Source organism: Aricia agestis, chromosome Z (assembly GCF_905147365.1).
Source record: "Aricia agestis chromosome Z, ilAriAges1.1, whole genome shotgun sequence".
Taxonomy (NCBI): domain Eukaryota; kingdom Metazoa; phylum Arthropoda; class Insecta; order Lepidoptera; family Lycaenidae; genus Aricia; species Aricia agestis.
In genome coordinates this window covers 31,186,491-31,202,375 of record NC_056428.1, presented here as the reverse complement: position 1 = coordinate 31,202,375, position 15,885 = coordinate 31,186,491, and the positions used below count along the sequence as shown (strand labels likewise).

General features: G+C 38.0%; 1 protein-coding gene across 1 annotated transcript in view; it reads right to left on the bottom strand.

The window, feature by feature from the left end:
• Window positions 1–15,885, bottom strand: part of LOC121738946 (centromere protein F) — a 28,222-nt gene that overhangs the window by 11,109 nt on the left and 1,228 nt on the right. Inside the window, exons 3-12 of the mRNA XM_042131229.1 lie at window positions 15,656–15,859; window positions 15,477–15,489; window positions 15,047–15,177; window positions 13,809–14,025; window positions 13,017–13,102; window positions 12,721–12,806; window positions 5,530–5,674; window positions 4,880–4,924; window positions 4,328–4,411; window positions 3,605–3,703 (exon numbers count right to left, since the gene is read on the bottom strand). Coding sequence (XP_041987163.1) covers window positions 3,605–3,703; window positions 4,328–4,411; window positions 4,880–4,924; window positions 5,530–5,674; window positions 12,721–12,806; window positions 13,017–13,102; window positions 13,809–14,025; window positions 15,047–15,177; window positions 15,477–15,489; window positions 15,656–15,859 — 1,110 coding nt within the window. The remainder of the gene's footprint in view (window positions 1–3,604; window positions 3,704–4,327; window positions 4,412–4,879; window positions 4,925–5,529; window positions 5,675–12,720; window positions 12,807–13,016; window positions 13,103–13,808; window positions 14,026–15,046; window positions 15,178–15,476; window positions 15,490–15,655; window positions 15,860–15,885) is intronic.

The following is a 15,885-nucleotide window of genomic DNA, read 5'->3' as shown; positions in this document are numbered from 1 at the left end:
TTTATTTGGAAATATATGGTGATTTTGGTTTTATGAGAATCATCCTAAGCATATGCTACCAAAACGCAAGATTTTGCACCGAGGTATACTATGGTTCCGAAGATACTAAGAGAAATCCGGATTCCTTATAGATACAAGTTTGGGGGTTTTAAGCACTGTTTTAAGAACTGAAAGCATATGCTACTATGCAAATTACATTCATCATCATCATCATTACCACGACAGGGTCACCAATGTTACAAAAATTGAACATAACAAATTCAACCTTAACTTCAGAGCGTAAGGCACACATTTGACATTACTTCTGAGAAGTAAGTTGCTTCGATAATACAAGTAACATCGCCTGTCTCACTTCCATACAAACTTCGCGAAATCGCCGAGATATTTCCCTGCTATTCTGGAAAGCAACTTAATTTCAACCATTGGCATTGCGTTTAGCGTTCATAGTACAATAACTGTCTGCCGTCTCGCTTCAATCTGCCAGCTTACTTTTGTTTCTTTTACCAGTTGTTTACTTCGATATTTTTTTAATGTAAGTATTGTTTAAAATTATCTGCAGCTGATTAAATTATATTTTGTATGTGTGACTGTTAACAAATTGTAATAACTTAATAAGATAAGTAGAATAATATGCAGGCAGCAGGTGTGTTATTCTACGTAAGTATAGTACGCAATGTTTTGCTAGGTAAGTAACTAAAAAGAGTGAAATGATAATTTTTAACAAAAAATAAAAACCGACTTCCAAGGTAAAAACAATAATAACATCCATATTATATGAACTAAAAAGTATTAAATAATTTTTCCTATACTCCACTTGGGCTATCTTGTCGCTAGCGGTCATTGTCAAAAACTTGTCATTTTCCATATAAACCGCGATTGACAATGAAATGTCAGATATTGTCAATCGTGGTTTTATATGGAAAATGACAAGTTTTTGACAGGGAGTCAATGACCGCTAGCGACAAGTTAGCCCGAGTGGAATTTATCTAATATTGCCTTTTTCCGACTTCGGCTAAAAATCAACTAAGTATTTCTATTTCTGTACTTAATCTTCATAATTTTGAAGTCGGTGCCAATTTTAAAAGTTTCAAATATTCTGGCAGACTGAAGATTCAGCTATATCTGGTACCGACTTCAAAATGATGAAGATTGAGTACAGAAACAGTTGATTTAAGCCGAATTCGGAAAAAGGCACTATTAGATAGGAATTTTTTTTTAATACTTTTTAATTCGTATAAAATGGATGTTATTATTGTTTTTACCTTGGAAGTCAGTTTTAATTTTTTGTTAAAAATAATACATGTAATACTCTCGAAAAAAACCCGACGCACAGTATTTTAAAAGAAACACATTATTTAGCTCATAACCATTGCGCCGTACAAATATTTGTTTAATATCTCCCGGTAAGGGGCAAGTTGCAGATGTTACATTTATATTTAAACTTTAGCGTTTAAATTGGAGACGCTCCCACTCCCGTCTTAGTAACTTTGACGATTTCATTTTGTCCACAAAGCGGGCCATTAAAGTTGTAAACTGTAGGTAATTGCTTCCCCACCCTCATAATAAAACTACACAAAGGAAAATACCATTTCCCGATTGACACATTCGTTGCGGAATTCAAGTTTTTATGTCGTCCTTTTAATTTATTTCTTGCAATAGTTTTGTAATAATGGGTGATTATTTTTTGAATATGTTAGTACAAGACCGAGTGGTTAGGTCTGAATATCAAAATGTACTGATCTACATAATACTCCAAAAATAACTTTTCCCAATATAACTGATTTTCTATAGGTCTTTTTAGGGTTCCGCAGTCAAATGGCAAAAAACGGAACCCTTATAGATTCGTCATGTCTGTCTGTCTATCGGTTAGAATGACATTACATTCGTTTCCGAGTTACTCTCAATAAGCCCTTTCATTTGATACCCATATTGCAGAAGTGCAATAAAATAAACTATACCTCTATCTTGGATGAGCCGCCATATTTGGATGTAGTATGACATTACATTCGTTTTCGAGTTACTCTCAAAAAGCCCTTTCATTTAATATCCATATTGTAGAACTGCATAGAAAATAACTATTACGCAATTTTAGATGGTCGGCCATATTGGATTTAGAGTGATGTCACATACAATATCCTGCATTGACATCCAAAGTAAACGTGCATGCAAAATTTCAGCTCGATCGGTTTAATATATCTATTTCAAAATTAAGTTCCAAAATTTCACCCGAACATACATACTTAGTACTTACATACATACAGAGCAAGTTAAATAAAAGCTTTTAAAAATGACATTTCGTTGCACATCGCAGTTGTGTGGGAGCCCTTAAGTCTGCGTTCTCCTTAATTGATCGATTGATGCCGATCTATTCTATGACTAGTGAGTCACAGTTGTGTTTAAACTTCAGGTGAAACTTTGAGTGAAACTGTCAAGTTGTCAGGACTTCGGCGAACGTACAAGGTTTTCATTACTAAGGCCCATTTACGCCAGTTTGGTTGATTGCTAATCTATCGTCAATATACATCTGTAGCTCAGTGGTTGAGCGTGTTGTCAACGCTCAAGCCGGGGGTCACGGGTTCGAACCCGCCGAGGGAACAAAAAGTTTTCGATGTTCCTGGGTCATGGATATGTATTAAATATTATGTGTATCACAGTATAAAAAATCTTAAATAAATGTATAGTATAAAAGTATTAAATATATTTCCGTTGTGTGGTCACAGAAAACCGGCGTGAAACAGCGCTTGCGCTGTGTTTTGCCGAGTGAGTGAGTTTACCGGAGGCCCAATCAATCCCCTACCCTATTCCCTTCCCTACCCACCCCTATTCCCTTCCCTTCTCTACCTTCCCCTATTCCCTTCCCTTTCCTTCCTTACCCTCCCCTATTACCCTGTTCCCTCTTAAAAGGCCGGCAACGCACTTGCAGCTCTAATTTACTTCTGATACTGCGAGTGTCCATGGGCGACGGAAGTTGTTTTCCATCAGGTGACCCGTTTGCTAGTCTGCCCCCTTTATTTCATTTAAAAAAAAAACCGTAACACAAGTCATTCGAGTACTTAGAACGGGGCCAGACTGACGAGGTGTGAAGCGTTCATAGATATTATTATTATACCTTTTTTTGCATAAAATATATGAAGAACAAGAGAGATGAGATGATACTTAAATCTTAGTCCCCGATTGACTATAACACGAACTGGCGCAAGTGGGCCTAAATCGTAATGAGGATTGACATAACCTTTGGTCCACCTTCCAACTAAAAAGTTTATTGGTTGGTAGTTGGTACTACACTTTATACATCAACCTACGTATAAGGGCATGGGGGCATGGTATAGATAAGATATTAGAGCTAGGGTTTAAATAGTTCCTTCGTGAAAACCTAACGATAACAGCGGGGCTAAAATGGTCGCTTTGGAGAATCATAATATGAATCATGATATGATTCTTTTTTTTAAATCGCAAAATGCAATTCTGCTTGAAATTCATGTCTAGTAATTCGTACTAATTTGACATTTGTCAGTTTGACAGTTTTGACAATTCATTTGCTGAATTGATTGAGAGGAATTGCTAAATGTGACCATTTTAGCCCCGCAGTAGGTGAATTTGCTACCGATTTGTTGGACGAATATGTTGCGTCACGGCAGGCACTCTTGTCCATTTCAAGCTTCAAGTGTCGCACTTTGTTTTCCAAAGAAGTGATTTCCTTTTGCTGTAAAAGGCAGTAACTATTTAGTATTGTGTGGTAAACGGGGTTTAAATTTTATTTTATTTCTTTTTATTATTTCTACCAAAAAAAATAAAAATTAAGGCCAAGTGCGAGTTACACTCGCGCACAAAGGGTTCCTTATCGTTATAGAGCGAAAGGTTGTAGCTTTTTTGAATTGGAGCCCCTCTTTAATATTTATTTTATTTTAATTTTATAATTAATTATCAAAGTACAAATATTAATGATTAAGGATTTAGTGAATATTTGAAGTGCCTTCCGGTTGCCATTATTGATTATGAGGTAGAAAGGCCAAAAAATCATATATGGCCCTCAACCCCCAAGCGGCAGCCGGCTGCCGCATAACAATAATTGAAAGTCTATTGTGTCTGCGATAGCCACGATGGAGGTGCTACATATTAATATTATTTTGTTTTTAGTATTTGTTGTTATAGCGGTAACAGATTAATCTGTGAAAATTTCAGAAGTCTAGCTATAACGGCTCTTAAGACACAGCCTGACGGACGACGACAGACGGACGGACAGACGGACACCAAAGTCTTAGTAATAGGGTCCGTTTTTACCCTTTGGGTACGGAACCCTAAAAAGAAGAAAAGAAGACCAACTCACAAGTTCCTGATTCTTGATTTTGTATGTTTGTAATTCTGCTAACAATTCTTTTTCGTTTTCATCGACTGGAACCCGTTCTTGTTGCTGCAAATCATAAATTTTATATGTAGTCATTATTAAGGCCTCCAGTGCTTATCCTTCGCCTTATCTCTTACCAGTCGTTTCGGTCTTCCGTCCCACTGGGTTATAGAGTAAAGGAATAGAGAGTGCTCTTGTGTTTTGCTCACACACTTGGACACTATAAAATTACTCCTGCGTAGGCCTAGTTTCAAAAATAACCGGCCACCGTCACCGAAACCGGGGTGGGAGTTATTATAAAAGGTCATTAAAGGCCGTGCGGGACTTAATGCCATGGTGACTGGACAAGTATACAAGAGGTATGCGTAGATATAGAGGTATGCGTAGATATAGAGGTATGCTTGGAAGCTTCAAAGGAAAATCTTCCCACTGTCCTTTCTGTTCGTTTCTGGATTGTACGCTGTTTGGTATACTAGAATATTATTTTATTACCGATTGAACCTACGCAAAATAATTAATAGGCATAAAACTTACCTTGAGTTCCTGATTGCATTTAGATTCGCTTAAAGCAACGTCTCCCTGTAGAGAAATGTCAAAATATTAGCATAGAAAACTTAGAACAGCCTTCACCTAGCAGTGCGACAGTTAAAGCTAGTTAAAGCTTCACTGCATCAGAACTGGGCCGTGCGCTGGCAACATGCTGTAGCGAAGGCTACAAAACTGTTTTGAGACTCAAAGAATCGGACGAAAACTGCGTCCTGCTCTAACAACGTCATTTGACGTTTGTTAGAGTAGGACGCGGCATTCTCGTCCGATTGTTTGAGTCTCAAAACAGTTTCAAGGTACAAGGCCTGTATCAAAATGCTGACTAACAGGGCGTAACAAAACTTAGCGATAATATACTAAGGTGTCTATGACTCCCTCATAATATATAGTTCACTGTGAAAGTGGCAGCGCAGAAAGGGCATTTTTTTTTGTATTTTGTATGGGCAAGCGCTTCAGCATCACGAGTTTTTCCACACAGCTCTATACAGACTACAGGGTACCCATACATCCCCTACAGTATTATCAGTTATCACTTAGTTTTATTACACCCTGTGTAAAAATCCAGTAGAGATGAAATCTTTTGATTACAGCTATAGGAGCTTATCTAGGTTATCTAGAAAACTTATCCAATATTGTACCTCTGGACTATTTCTTATAAGTTTTTCGCGAAGGAAATGATTCTCTTTGTTGATGAGTTTAAGCTCAGCTTGCAGTATTTTGACGTGTGCACGGCAAGTTTCCAGGTTTTGGTCCTTGGTCATGAGCTCCTTGACTAACGTGTATCTGAAATGCTCACCTTGTTGAAATCATAGTTTTTTAAATTTTATACCAAAATACATCTAAAAATTCAAAAATAAATAAACGAGACATTATTTCACGATAGTTTTTTGGCGTTTATTTTTTTTTTATGTTTTTATATCATGCCAGTAAAAAGACTGAAAAATTATGTTCCGGTGCTAGACCGGTGCAAAAATTAAAAAATTATGACACACTAGCTGTGCCCCCTGTGTTACCCGTGGTGGAAAAATAAATTGTGATATTTCCCGCGGTAAAAAGTAGCCTTAGATGTGTTAATCCAGGGTATCAGCTAACTCCATACCAAATTATATTACTTACAATCTCTCCAGCTGAGAGAGAAGGAGAAACAAACAAAACTCAGAAACTTTCGCATTTATAATATTACGAGCTGTTGCCCGCGGCTTCGCTCGCGTTAAGAAGTATTATTATATACAAACTTTGATCCCCTATTTTAACCCCTTGGAGGTAGAATTGATGAAAATCCTTTCTTAGCGGATGCCTACGTCATAATATCTACCTGTATGCCAAATTTCAGCCCGATCCGTCCAGTGGTTTGGGCTGTGCGTTGATAGATCACTATGGCAAGCAGTCAGTCAGTCACCCTTGAGTTTTATATAATAGTACCTGGATGACCGAGCTTTGCTCGGTATAGCAAACACTCATTGACTTCGTGTTACTTAATAACGCCATCTGCTGGTCGTTAAAACAATTAGTTGCTGACAAAAAAGTATTATTATTCGCCAATAGATGTCAGGAAGAGTCATATTTTTCAGTTTATCGATTATCGATAAAACACGAATAAAAATACATCTGAAAATGATTGAAACAATCGTTGGAGCCGATTCCGAGATTCCAATTATATTTGTATATATATATATATATATATATATATATATATATATATATATATATATATATATATATATATATATATATATATATATATATATATATATATATATATATATATATATACATCTGCCGCAGGGGCAATCCAGGGTGTAGGAGTGAGCAGCCCTTAATTGCATCCTTAATTGTGATGTGTGTAGGTATGCAGGGGCAATTTAGAGGATTGGCCCTACGGCAGGGCGGCAGGGGCGCGAGACCATCCTTGATCCCTAAGTCGTCCCTGCCGTCGCTGCGTGTGTAGTTTTTGGGGCAATTTCTCAGTCAGTTTCAACAAGTCTCAGGAATCATTGTTGACATCAATTGTGGTGATATGATACAACTAAATTTCAAATCCTCGTAGGTTTGTCCGCTGGCCAAAAACCGGAGCGTAGCAATTAATCGTTCTCTAGCGCTTACGGCATTCCGCATCAATTTTGTGCCATAACTCACTTCTTTTCAGTAGCCAATTCTTCACCCAGTATCTCCTTTTCCTTTTTTTTTTGAGGTAGCACCACAGAAAGCACCAAGGCTACTCCAATCTTTTGATTGGTCGATAATACGGGTGCCATTCTCAAAACGTGTACTCAGCTCAGGTTCACGGAAACACTGCACGGCAGGCAAGTGTGTAGAGATACTTCCGATATCACCACAAACGCCATGCACCCTAGATTGCCCCTACGGCAGGTGTGTGAGTAGCGCTCTTTATTCGACGATTGACAAATACAAGCTCTTTTTCTTGATAATCTAGAGTTTTGGGCCAGTTTTTAACTTTTCACTTTACTTCTATTAATGAACTATCTTCTAGGACGCATTTTCGTTTAACATTATTGTATATAAATTAGATAACAAAAAACTAGAGTTAGTTTGTGGTAAAGGCAGCTTCCAAGTTCTTTTTTTACGTAGTTCATTATAATTTGGGGATTTAAGAAAAGCATGATGCTCGTTAACACAAGCCTGAAGTATAAAAAAGGGCGCGAACTGTGAGTACATCTGAATCTTTATATACACTTGATGTAGGATACCAGATGGGTTTTTTTAAAATTACTTTAAGCACTGACCTCTGCGCTCTTTCCAGGACTATCATTTTAGAGGTTGCTGCACCTCCCCATATTGTTTGTCGGATTATTTTTATCTAGAAAGCTAACTAGGCGTTTGTGGACAATTTTTTCTAAAATTTTTGAAAATGAACACAGAAGAGAAATAGGTCTGTAATTACTAGCATCTGATCTACTACCATTCTTGTATACCATACCGGTGTAACAGCTGCTGTCTTCCACATTGAAGGAAAAAATCCTGCAGATAAACTAAGATTGCAGATAAAGGTAAATGGTATAATAATGTGATTTTTAATTGATTTAAGCAGTTTGTTGGTAATTCCATCTAAGCCTGGAGCACTATCCATTTTTAGATTTTTAATGATTGAATCCACTTCACTTTCATCTGTGGGCTGGAAGAAAAGGGACTGAGTAGGTGAGTTGCTAATTTTAATTTTAGATGCAAGTGACGCTTCATTTTCCGTGCTAACTGTAAGTATCTTATTTGCTAGATTTTGACCGACATTAGAAAAAAAGTTATTACAGTGATCAAGTGAATCCAATATGTTAGGTTTAATTACAGTAAGTTCTACTGGATGCCTTTTGATTTTATTTGTGTGAGTTATATTTTTAATTGTTTCCCAAGGCTTTTTCGGGTGCTTTTTATATTTATCTAGCTCCAACTCTTCGCGTTTTTGTTTTAGTTTTCGAATAATGTTGTTATAGAAGTTTCTGTATCATGTGTAAACAAGTTTTGTTATAGGGTCACTTGGATTAGCACGCAATTTAGCATGCAGAGCATCTCTATGCTTCGAGCATCTAATAAGACCCGGTGTCATCCACGGCTTGAAAGTAAATATGGATCAACTAATTGGTACGTTAGTTGAATGTTTGTCGATTATGCTTGAAATTTTGCTGCTGAACAAATTAACTGCATCATCTACTATATTTAGTTTAGTATCATCGCTCCAGTCCACATTTTCAAGGTCTTCCGAAATTGATTGATAGTCAATTTTTTAGATGCATCCGCTTTTTTTCTGTAGAGCGCGGACAAGTTAGGGTAATTCCAGTGATAACGATGTCGTGGTCTGTGATGTCCGTTTTACAGATTACTGACTCAGTCTGAAATTTAGAGGTTACGTTTATGTGATCTAGGCAAGAGTTAGCTCGTGTTGGTTCCGAGATTGTGGGTGCTAAATTTAAATCAGCTAATAGATATACTTCCATATATCAATTACTTCCATCATCCAACTGAGTAGTTCCATTTGAGCATATGTTTATATTTATATCTCCTACTACCGCTACACACGGGGTATTTACAATGGACAGGACTGGAGTTGCAAAAGAGTTTAAAAAGGGATCCAAATTGGTAAAAGATGGGGACCTGTAAATAGCTAGAACAGAAAATTTGTTTTTAACAGAAATACAGAGACTGTCAGCTCCATCAATTTGTGGCTCTGTAACTTCAGGTGACCATTTGTTATTTATATAAGTAACGACGCCGCCGGCTCTATTATTGCATTGATTAGATCTATAAGAGAAATATCCTTTTATTTGTTAAGACCATTATATCAAAAGGCATGCCAAAACGTGCAAAAGCCACCATAAACCTGTCGAAATTTTGTTGTAGACTCCTAATATTGAACGTCAAATTTGCAAGTTATGTTTGTTAGTAAAGACTTTACCATAATGCTCCGGATATTCAATAATGTGGCAGGGTGTAACCATTGTATCAATATTTTTTACATTCAAAATATCAAAACTAGCCATTTTCATATAGATAATCATAAGAATAATAAAAAATAATGATAATTGATATATAATTTTGTACCTGCCTGCTAGGCGTCTGTATTTCGTGAATAAGTCGATATTTAAGAGAGAGACAAAGATGCAGTGTAATTTTTGATATGTGTGTAGTGTATGTGTAAATATAGTGCATTGTGTAAAAAGCGTGATTATAATAAGATTTAATACAATAGGGAAGGCAATAAAAATTAAAATTAAATAAACTTAAATAAGAATAAAAATTAAAATTAAATAAATAATTCGCAGCATAAACAATATAAATCTGAAGTTATACAGAAACGTTACTACAGTCTTGTGCCATACTGGGCTGTTTCTCACCCAGAATCCGGCTAATATCATCAAGAGATCTAATTGCAGAAACTTGGGCTCCATCTTCTTTTTTGGCAAAAATTGTTCCTCTTTTTGTCCAGCAAAATTTGTAGCCAGGTTCCTTGAATCGTGCTCTACATTCACGAAATAAGATTAGTACCAAAGTAGATTTTTTTAGAGGATCCCTCTATATTAAGATCTTGTGTGGACAATCGCTGAGCTCTAGCAGATTTCAAGAAGTTGTCTCTGGTCATGCGGCGACAAAAACAAATTACCAAGGGGCGAGCGACACCGGGAGCATTTGTGGATTTTCTGGGTGGATTTTACGTGTTCAATGTCAGATTCGGTCAATTTGGAGCCTGCAATAGTAAGAGCTAGAAGCTACGGGTTTTCATTGGATATCTCTGGAATACCAGACACTTCTATTTCCTTGTCCAGCCTAACTTGGGATAAATAGTTTATTTGCGCCTGTAGAAATTCATTCGCATTTTCTAGTTCGGCTACTTTTGCTGCAGCTTTTTCGGCTATCCTTAGACGGGACTCTTGCAATGATATAGTTGCCGTCAACTCCTCTATACGATCTTCACATCTATTTATTGTAGCAACTACGGAACTGAATTCTACTTGCAATGATGTAACTACTCCTCTGAGAAGCTTTTTTCTTCAGTTAGACATGTGAATGACTAGTCAGTACCTGTCAGTACCTGCTATAGCCGTTGCATTGTTTTTCCGGCTAGATCTTACAGCAGCAGCTGAGTTGTCACCGCCCTTTTTTGAGGTAGCACTACATTCAGGACAGACCCATTTATTTTCTAATTCTTTATTTGATATTTTAATATTGACGCAGTCGATAAGAAAGTATTTACCGCACTTTTTCTTCGAGCAGCGAATATAGTTACTGTCATCGATGGTAATTGAGCATCCATCACATGTAAGTGGGTTAACAGGCATTGCTAAGGCCATTTTTCTATGTGTCTTCTAAAAGTCGTCAAACGTTTTTAGGTTTTTGAAAATTCGAGTGATTGTTTTCAGTTATATAACTAATTGACACGTTGCTGCGTCTTCCCTCGATAGACTGGTCAGACAACGTCAGGTAAGGCTTCTCAGAATGGTTTATATTTTGTATGCTATTTTGTAAGGCTTGCACAAGTATGAGGAGTTAGCTCGTGTCGATACTCACGGTTTCCCGGCTGTGAATTATTTAATGATAATGATAATGCTTGAAAAGGTATGTTTTCCACCTTATTGCTAATACTTGAATCAATTTTTCTATTTAATATCACTAAAATTTGCAGAGAAAATTTTTAACTTGACATGACACATGACACATTTTTTCTATTATCTATTTCTATTAATATATAATACAGGTTATAAAATTATTAGGCGTTAAAGCAATATTCATCAATAACTGACTCACCACGGACGTAAAAAAAATTTTTACGTCCGTGTGACTCACATACCCCGAGACCGAGATCAATGTAATCACTAATCACATAATTAATTCACTAACGATAGTGTGAACAGTGTAAGCCATATCAATAGTTAACTCACAGGCGGCTCTAATTGTTTCATGTCAATAATTAACGCTCAACACGATTGTATCGGGAACGGAAACGGATGTCATGCTGGATCTAACATAACGCTCCAACACACACGCCTCGTGTCTAGCTCCTGCAAGCGTTTTCGCACTACGTCCGATACGAATCCGATACGAGTCCGATCCGTACCCGAGATACACGAATGACGATAAGTAAGAGCCGCCGCAGAATACAGACTTAGACTGCCTTCACATTAGGTCGCGCGACTGCTATACTAAAACCGCGCGGCTCGTTTTAGTATAGTTCGCGTGGCTGCCGCACTACCCGCGACTTAAGTTGAAGGCAGCCTTAAACTTTAGTCAGCCGATAGTTTGATCAAATTAGGGGATTTATATAGGCCGATACAAATCGTTTATTGTGCGCACCTTCATACACCTTCATACTGATTAAGCGTCCAATTAAACTATCGGCCGACTAAAAGTCTGCTGTCTGCGGGGCTCTAAAGGTAATCATTTATCAGCAGGCACTCGCCGAACTCGCCGCATTTTAGAATTTGTTGTATGAAATTATGTGAAACCTCGCACACGCACACTCGTTCGCATCGGCGAGTGCGCCGCATACAGGTACTATGAGGTGCGATCGACGCGTACGGGGCGTATGGTGCTGACAAATGTGCGATCAGTGGACAGTGAAGCCGCATTTACTGAGTAAGCTATCGTGGATTTTTTTTCACGTTGACGAATGGGATTTGGAACGGACGATAGCGCTCAAAGACAAGACCACACTAACGTCCTGACCACAACACTGCGTTGCGGCGTCGTATCGCAGTGTTATAAAACAACATTGCAGAGAAATTTATTGCGATGTCGCAAGGCAATCCTACTAATATAATATAATATTATAAAAATGCGAAAGTCAGTTTGTTTGTTACCTTTTCACGCCTAAACCGCTCAACTGATTTTGCTGAAATTTTGTATGACGATACCTACTTTAAGTCCAGGGAAAGGACATAAGATATTTTTATTCCGGAAAAAATGTACGGTAAACGGTTCCCGGGCGATTAAAATCAATTTTCGTGCAACGGAGTTGCAGGCGTCATTTATTCATTTCACATAGCATTTAACCACTCTTTACAATGCGCTGTCGCACTAAAATTGTCACGATGCGTTCTGTGACGTCGCGGTAGATTTATACGATACGATGCCGCAACGCAGTGTTGTGGTCAGGCCGTTAGTGTGGTCTTGTCTTTGAGCGCTATCGTCCGTTGCAAATCCCATTCGTCTACGTGAAAAAAAATCCACGATAGCTTACTACGCGTCTGGCCCTGCTGCGTAGCTGCTACGCGATACTTCCTTCCGTCGACTTCGGTTCGGTTCCGTTCCGTGGAACTGACGTTCTGTGTCGCGTAGCCGCGTAGTTTGGTGTGGCTAACCTCATACGAGTAAATTCCATATACCTCTTAGCTTCCAACTCCGCGTTGGCAGCCACAAGTTGCTCCTGCATGTCGTAACTCTCGTTCAACCTCCTCGTCATATCGTTCTCCTTCAAACACATTCCAATAATTGAACGCATGATAATGAAAAAAAGACATTATATCAAAACGACTTAATATTATGTATGTAAAACTCCTGAATGCCGCAAGGGCCGCAACGTAATACAGCGATGTGGCTTCGTTTTATTGGCCTTTTGCGCGTACGTCACGGGCTAGCTTTATTTTATACATCCATTTTTGATTCGGAATGAAGCACGTACAGAATTACTCTTCTCTGTCGACGTGTTTGCGCTGCATTCTGTGGACACTGTCGACGCCCGATTCATTCCCGTTCCACAGTACGACTCTGCAATGTTATTAAATAAATACAACATTGTTTGCTGTATTGTTTCAACTGCAAAATTTCTCTAGAGGCCTATTCGTAAATATAATTATACGTACACGCGAAATGAAATGATATTGAACGTAACAAATACAATTCTCGTTTCTCATTAACATCAGCACGAGAGAAATGTAGTGACTATTGTTGTATTATAAGTGTTCTAGATTACTATTATTGTAATATGTTTCGTAAAGAAAATTGGTACTAGGGCTTAGGGAAATAATATATTTTACTACAGAAGCTGTAGATAATTCACTTGTATAGTTTTAGCTTTTAATTTATGCATTACAATCAAGTAGTATATACGTGGGAGAGCCATGCTTCGGCACGAATGGTCCGGCTCAACCGGAGAAATACCATGCTCTCACAGAAAACCGGCGTGAAACAGCGCTTGCGCTGTGATTCGCCCAGTGAGTGAGTTTACCGGAGGCCCAATCCCCTACCCTATTCCCTTCCCTACCCTCTACCCTCCCCTATTCCCTTCCCTTCCCATCCCTACCCTCCCCTATTACCCTATTCCCTCTTAAAAGGCCGGCAACGCACCTGCAGCTCTTCTGATGCTGCGAGTGTCCATGGGTGACGAAAGTTGCTTTCCGGTGACCCGTTTGCTCGTTTGCCCCCTTATTACATAAAAAAAAGTAGTGCAGAATCAGTACCAAGTAAAACTAACCTATATTATTCTGTTGGCATTTTTCGCACAAAATGTCTACAGAGCTATTCTGCTGACAATTCCGGCACCTATTGTGTACAGGTCTGCGCTTGTGCCTATCCACAAGATCAAAACTCTGTACATTTTTGGCGATCCGCTCAAAGCGTTCAGCTTCAATTAAAAGCTTTTCATTCTGTACTTCCAAATCTTTTACGTTACTCTCACACATACTTCGGCTCTGGAACATAAATACCAATTTTCAGTAACACCCCTTTATTTTTGTTTGCGCATTGGTTTTCCCGGAGCCTAATAGATATTGCAGGCGTGAACACCGCGCGTGTGTTTGCTGATAGATTTGTGTACACAATACTTCAATTTCATAGCTACAATCAAACTCGGAAAAGCATGATGGATCACGAAACGCTACCGAAAAATCATTTTATAGGTTTTATAAAATGATTGTTATTTATTTTGAAATAATGTTGTTTTAAATGTGTCATTATGCGAGCAAACCACGTTGGCTGAAGAAGGACAATAAAAGCGATCACGAACATCATGTGTTCATATAATATAATATGATTGCCCATGATCGACGTCGATTGTGCAATATATTATGTGCATGCTATATACATTATACAGGGTGTAACAAAACAAAGTGATAATACTTTAGGGTGTGTATGAGTTCAGTGTAAATGTAGCAGCGCTGAAACTCATGATGGGACGCTTGCCCATACAAAAGTGAAAAAAAATGTTTTTCAGCGCTGCTACTTTCAGTGACCTCTATATTATGTAATATGTATAGGGAACACATTCACACGCTAAACTCTAGAGTTTTGTTACACCCTGTGTATAATAGTTATAATATAATATTATATTTACCTAAATAGAAAAACTTCACAACCTCATGGTGGCAATCATGGTTGATGGTTTTCCATCATAACCCAACATGGGTGATTTTGGGCTAAACGTAACTACTAACCATACTAAGGGCCTGTTTCACCACTTCCTAATAAGTACCGGATAGGCTATCCACAACTTATCTGACAGATTCTCCAAAGTCAAGTTGAGTTGTAGATAGCCTATCCGGCACTTATCAGGAAGTGGGGAAAGAGGCCCTTACTGATAAGTTCGGGATAGGCGATCCTGCTATGAACAATTTATCTGGCCATACTAGATAGAGTATAGAGTATCTGTCAGACAAGTGGTGAAACAGGCGCTAACTGCTACCTACTCTGCTGCTACTTTTAAAAGTTAATTACCGCTTGTATTTCTATGAGTCGTGATTTTGATTTGTTTAAATTTTGTACGCTCTTAGCAACTTCCTCGTTTATTTTACGTATCAGCTCCGATATAGGATCACCATCCTCTATAGAACAAGACGCCTCCATACCTGATAAGATAGAAGAAGATAACACGTAATTATACATAATTTACATCAAATTAAATTAAATTTTACATTATGTACCATCGAGGAAATTGATTCCTAGGCAGTTGACGGACCTACGTCATTTGGTCGACGTATGTCAATTCAATGTTAGCTGTGATCGGTCGGATGGGTTTGACGTAGCGCGACCAAATTACTTAGGTCCACCATTTGCCTAGGAATCAACTTATCTGATAGTACATTAAAAAAATGTTATTTCATTTATTTTTAATATAAAACAGAAAGTTTTTTTCTGAAATACTTACTTTCGGGAGGTTTCTGAAACATATAACCAAGTTATTTCATTTTAACAAAATACATTTAGGCGATAATTGGATACACAGCGACAGCGAAAAAGCTTTTTTAGAAACATTTTTTTCGGAACTAATATAATTAAACGTGACGATTCTAAAAAAAAAGATAACAAAGAAACTTTAATTCTTGCCTCATGTCGGCAAATCTCTTCATGTTCACCAATCCCATCAGCGTTACATACATCAGGTTTTTGGGTATAAGGTGCAGCATGATCTGGGTATGATAACGTACTCGCTGTTGGGTGGGAGGCGTGGTATTTAGTTCGTGCTGTAGACAGTTCCTCCTCGTTCTCCTTATTATTCACTTCCTCACCTTCGAAGCTTGGCTTCTGTGGCTTAAGTCAAGTACATATTTTAAAAA